Below are 5,156 nucleotides of genomic sequence, written 5' to 3'. Positions count from 1 at the left end.
TCGGTAGTGGTTGGTTGAGATGTTGTAAGTTCGAAATAATAACTATCAACTAAAAACAGTGCTTTTAAATCAAAACGAAGCAAAAGTTGTTATTTCAAAATAGCAAACTGTCCAGCGGATGTGCAAATCGTGCAGTATAAGTCTTTGCAAATATATTGGCGGCTCAAGGTCATCTGCGCATTCCCCTTCTCCCCGCATCCCGTTACTTGATAATATTCATCAGCCAGAGTTGTACGTTGTTCTGAACTGCCAAAATATTTGAAAACTTCAATAGGGTTCCTGTTTACCGCTCTGGGCGCAGCGGCGCTAGTGCGGCGAGGGAGGCGCGGCGGCGGCGCTGTGCGGCGGGCGAGGCAGTCTCGGTGGGCGCGCCGGCCAGCCCGCCCGCGGAGCCACGCGCCGCTCGCGGTTCAAGTTCCAGGGAAAGTGTGTACTGACGCTCCTCCGGGATGATAAGAGAGCGGTCCAGTAAGAAGTCGCAAACCTGACATATCACATTATGTAGTTCAGAATATGTAATCTATACGGAGATGACAGTGGTGAAACGCATTTGACGAAATTCGTTCAAACATTCAACTCTTTCGTTTCGCTGTTACAGGGCCATTTTTAGTATTTCCGATTTTTAGGGAAATCTTCCAAAGATATCTTAGGGGGCGCCATTTTATAACCGACTGGCGCCCCCTCTTGCCCGGCGCTTTGGGCGATCACTCCACCTGTTACTACCCTAACGTCTGTACTGGGTAGCTATATAGTTAATGTTTTATGAGGCAAATAAATCGCATAAAATATGGCAACTTTGCCCACTACTGTATTTTGCTACTGTTTAATTTCACAATATTTCCATCCCATAGTGAACAAAAATTACCTACCTTAGGAATGTGGTCGATCTTGTAAGGAGTCTGTTGGAAGTTTCTTATTTCTCGAATCACATGGGCTATCTATAATAGAAAAAAATAATATATAATCATACTTGTAGTATAATTTAGTTAAATTTAAAAAAAAACTCACCATTCTCATTTTTGAGAAATTAAGAAGACCATCAGGAGTGTAGTTAGAAGTGCCCTCTTCTATGAACGATAGGTCAGACAGGTACATGCCCAAATAAGGAATGCAGGGCGGGTCGCATCTAAAACAAAATGTCCATGAAAGAACTAGAAGCAGCTGGAAATGGGTTACTTAAATGAAAGTAATTTATCTCACCTGTGCAGAGCGTCCCTTAGAATCCTGAATCTGCATTCTGATGATATTATAGTTTGCATTTTTTCAATTGTTTGTTTGCTCTGAAAAATTTTAACATCACAAAATCGTTTTATCATACTAAAAACACGACTCACAACATTCACTTAGGACAGAGATTCCCAAACTTTCTCGGAGACAGCACATTTCTTATGTAACCTGTGAACTTTATTACCCGCTGTCCTACTTACATCCCGGATGGATCCCCATAGCGTCCACCGTAATCACTTTGAGAATCACTACCCACTAACCTTGACTCACTGATTAACCTGGCATGTTTAAATCGCCATCATTCCTTACCGTCTTGGAGACTTTTTCCCAGGTCTTCTTGAGGCGGAATATGGATGTGTTGGAGAGCGCTGCACAGATCTGCAGTACGCCGTTAAAGTTGTGAAGACAACGCGCGATGTCAGCCACTGCCGCCCACTTCTCGATCGCAGCCACGCGCCCTACAGCAAATAGATAAATTGAGAGTAACCAACTAAAGGAACAATATAAATCTACTGGTTTGTTTGGCTCAAGAGGAGCTACATGCCCACTTTTTTTGTCACCTTATAATGTCATACAACGTTCTTACAGTAAATATTTTGAACAGTGATTTTTTTTACCAGTTAAAGTATATTTCTTCAATATCTCAGAGATGACCAGGTTAGAGAGGTGGTTGAAATGTCCCGTCATCATCAGGATATGAGGAGCGCGCTCCGCCTTGTCCGCCTTCGTCCAAGCTTGACCTAAGAACTCCCTGCGAGAAAAACATTTCACTAGTAATTAGGCATATTGTTGTCTCTTTCTTCCAAATAGGATGAAAGGGATGTCTATATTAAGTGCTCCGACAGACAAAACCCACAGTAACCAAGTAATAGAAGTCAAACTTCTTGAATAGTGTCTTGGACAAAATTCACAACTCATGCCTCATAGTAAACAGCGCTAACTTTTCTCCATCAGAAATTTTTAGCTGTCTATCTAATAGTATAATATTTGATATAATCAACTTACTCGCTATGGATGGAACTGAAGATCTGATAATCCAGATACGTCATTTGCTCTGCGATCTCCAACGCTGACAAGGTTTCGATGCTTTCCTTCGTTGGAATCTAAATCCGACACATGCATAAATTAAAAAAATACATACAAAATTATTGTAACTAAGCAAACCAACTAAACCTATATGGTAGAAGGAGGAAAGAATACTAGTTTTAAGGTACAAAATCCTACCCTTTGGAAAGAACCCACCTATTCATAGTATGTCGATATATTATATTACCTTAGTAGCCGTTGAATGAAAATGACACACGAAAAAGTTTAAAAAAGTTCCATACCGGTGGCGGTGCGAATATAGCTTTCAAATCAATAGCCCTGTCCGGCGCGCGCTCCAGCAAGCGCAGCAGTTGTGCGGCCGCCTTGTGCTCCGCGGGCAATAACCCAGGGCTCGCCTCGATCTCCTTCAGGAAGTCCATAGTAAGTCCACGCAGACGTTCGTCCGACCAGAAGTCCGAGGAGTGTTTAGAAATCCAATGCCTGGAAATTAACTTTGTTTAAGAATTCACGCCTCATCTTTTAAAAATCCTTTGTGTAAGTATCGAAATCAGAGATTCCTAAACTTTTTTCTTGACAATCCCTTTTTCTTAATGATTCTTCTGTAAGTATAAAAGGTTCAAGTTGAAATAGAATGACCGCAAAAAAAAAGAAATGAAATGAATATTTTTCTTTAATTTTGGAACCCTCAATTTTCTTCGAAAATTGCAACCTATGGTAGGACGGAAGGATAATGGATCATCAGTCGGCTGATCTCTATGTAACCTACAACTGACCTCAACACATTGAGGACTCTCATAGTAGCAGCAGTTGATATAACAGAGTCGCGTCTGTTGTGAGGCGGCGAGGTGGGCGGTGGTGACCGCGGGTTCGATGACGCTGAGGTGGCCACAGCAAATGCAACAGCCGCTGTTGATGTACTGCTCCTACACAAACCATACACCCATCAAGATTTTGACAAAGACAATTCATAGGATAAATCCTTTTGAAGTTCTTAATAAAATTCTTTGTATAGAACTTGTCATATATCTTTGCGGCTCGCAACATACAGTGTCGCGCAGAACACAATGTGCACAGCTAACTTTGAGTCGCCAAGATATTTGAATAGATGTGTCAATGACAATGCAAAGAATGTACGAATAGATAAAGAAGAAAGAGTATGTTAAGTAAAAATACATGAAGAAGACAAAGATATAAAACATGCAGAAAGGAAACAGTGAGAGAAAAAGTTAATCGACAGAGACGTTAAGTGATCACTAAATTTGTGTAGAAGTGAATGATGTAAGAAAAAAGTAGATAACGATATGAATAGAAAATGGAATCATGCAAAATGGAATAAAAATGATTTAAATGTTACAAAATATTTCAAAATATTAAAGCACATTTTATTATTTCGAACAAAAAAAACGCGTCGTACAAAATGTTATAAATTCACTAAAAATACGTACCCTATTATTTTAAAGAAAATATCTTTAAAACTGACGTACGTTCGGTGCAATCTACTTATTTAAAATTGCGTCTAAAATATCTAATTACTTAAGCAATTATTGCGAGCTAAAATTTTGCATTTTACAATTTCAATGTCCTCCAATTCCTAAAATTTTCGCCATAATAAAAATTCTAGATCAATCAACTTCACGTAAAGATAAAATTAGTTTAAATATTATACCTACAATAGTTATAATAACAGACTGTTTTTAATTATATAATAAAAAACTTAACTAAGACCTAGTTCTTAAGATTTTTTTTATACGATGCATAAACTAGTGCTTTAACACGACCCCACTTGATGTTAAGTGATAATTTGGCCGAAACCATGATTATCGGCTAGTCCCAGTTTGACGTATTTGACCGAAAGCCACTCTACTTTAGGAATGACGTCACACTTGGATAAATAAACTGACGCTGGAAGATTATGTTGTACGCAAAATGAACGATAATTTTAATAACAAAATTTTGCAGTAGTGTTTTATGTTCTTGTGTTTGGGGTTGTATTATAATTTGATCAAGGGTTGACATAGAAACTTTTTATAAATTAGGATTATTTTTCTAGGTTAAGCAAAATATTCTTCAAATACTCGTCTACGATGGCTCTACAAGGTCAGCTGTCTACTATCTTTACCTCGACCGCTCACTCACCACAACAGGTCTTTCCCAAAGCTGTTGAATCAATTTTATCCATATTATAATACACGCTTACCAACAACTATTAATTTAAACTAGAAAAAACAAATAATATCACCCTATCATGTTTATTTCAGATGAAACTTCGTGCAAAAGCAATAGTGATAATTTTAATTGATTAATAATTGAAATTCGTCAACAAATTATACATGCCACAACATCGAGAGTGAATTAAGATCTCCCGCTTTGTGTCCTAACAATTAACATGAGAAACACTAAGTAAAATCGCGGCTAAAATCACGTAAAGTAACCTTGTACGTACCGACTAGTTGCAGACCTTCACCTGAGTGAGAAATTGGATTGGATTCATAGTTGATTTTACGAGTAAACACTTGGTAAACGCACTGTAGTGCGAAGCGTGATTCGATGATTCGCGAATCCTGCCTATTAATTACTCACCCAAATTAAGGGCCCCCAACGAGTACGTAATTAGTCAGTAGTTTTTGCAAATGAGTCAGCCGTGATTTAACTTAGTATATTAGAATATTTCATGAAAGTTTCAATATGAATTGTTGAAATAGATCAAGGTAGATTGGACAGAAAGTTTACCTCCTGTGAGATTGCCGGAACGACGTGATGACTACACCAGCTTTGGGCTGGTTGGTGTCGCGACGATAGCTCTTTAACAAAAATAACTTTGCTTAAAAGAATGAAACATCGTTATAAAGCAATAAGAGCTACTTTTGAGTGTGTGATGGAAG

The 5,156-nt window shown here is 38.4% G+C and overlaps 1 protein-coding gene across 1 annotated transcript in view; it reads right to left on the bottom strand.

Annotated features, from left to right (window-relative positions):
• Positions 1–283: 283 nt before the first annotated feature.
• LOC106122308 (ras-specific guanine nucleotide-releasing factor 1) overlaps positions 284–5,156 on the bottom strand; it is a 9,494-nt gene continuing 4,621 nt past the window's right edge. The window contains exons 11-20 of the mRNA XM_013318247.1: positions 5,005–5,095; positions 3,048–3,197; positions 2,556–2,754; positions 2,233–2,330; positions 1,845–1,978; positions 1,537–1,685; positions 1,201–1,280; positions 1,009–1,126; positions 870–938; positions 284–484 (exon numbers count right to left, since the gene is read on the bottom strand). Of these exons, the coding sequence (XP_013173701.1) occupies positions 284–484; positions 870–938; positions 1,009–1,126; positions 1,201–1,280; positions 1,537–1,685; positions 1,845–1,978; positions 2,233–2,330; positions 2,556–2,754; positions 3,048–3,197; positions 5,005–5,095 (1,289 nt within the window). The remainder of the gene's footprint in view (positions 485–869; positions 939–1,008; positions 1,127–1,200; positions 1,281–1,536; positions 1,686–1,844; positions 1,979–2,232; positions 2,331–2,555; positions 2,755–3,047; positions 3,198–5,004; positions 5,096–5,156) is intronic.

This window comes from Papilio xuthus, unplaced genomic scaffold (assembly GCF_000836235.2).
Source record: "Papilio xuthus unplaced genomic scaffold, Pxut_1.1 DF826923.1, whole genome shotgun sequence".
NCBI lineage: Eukaryota > Metazoa > Arthropoda > Insecta > Lepidoptera > Papilionidae > Papilio > Papilio xuthus.
This window is presented reverse-complemented; position numbering and strand designations above follow the sequence as displayed.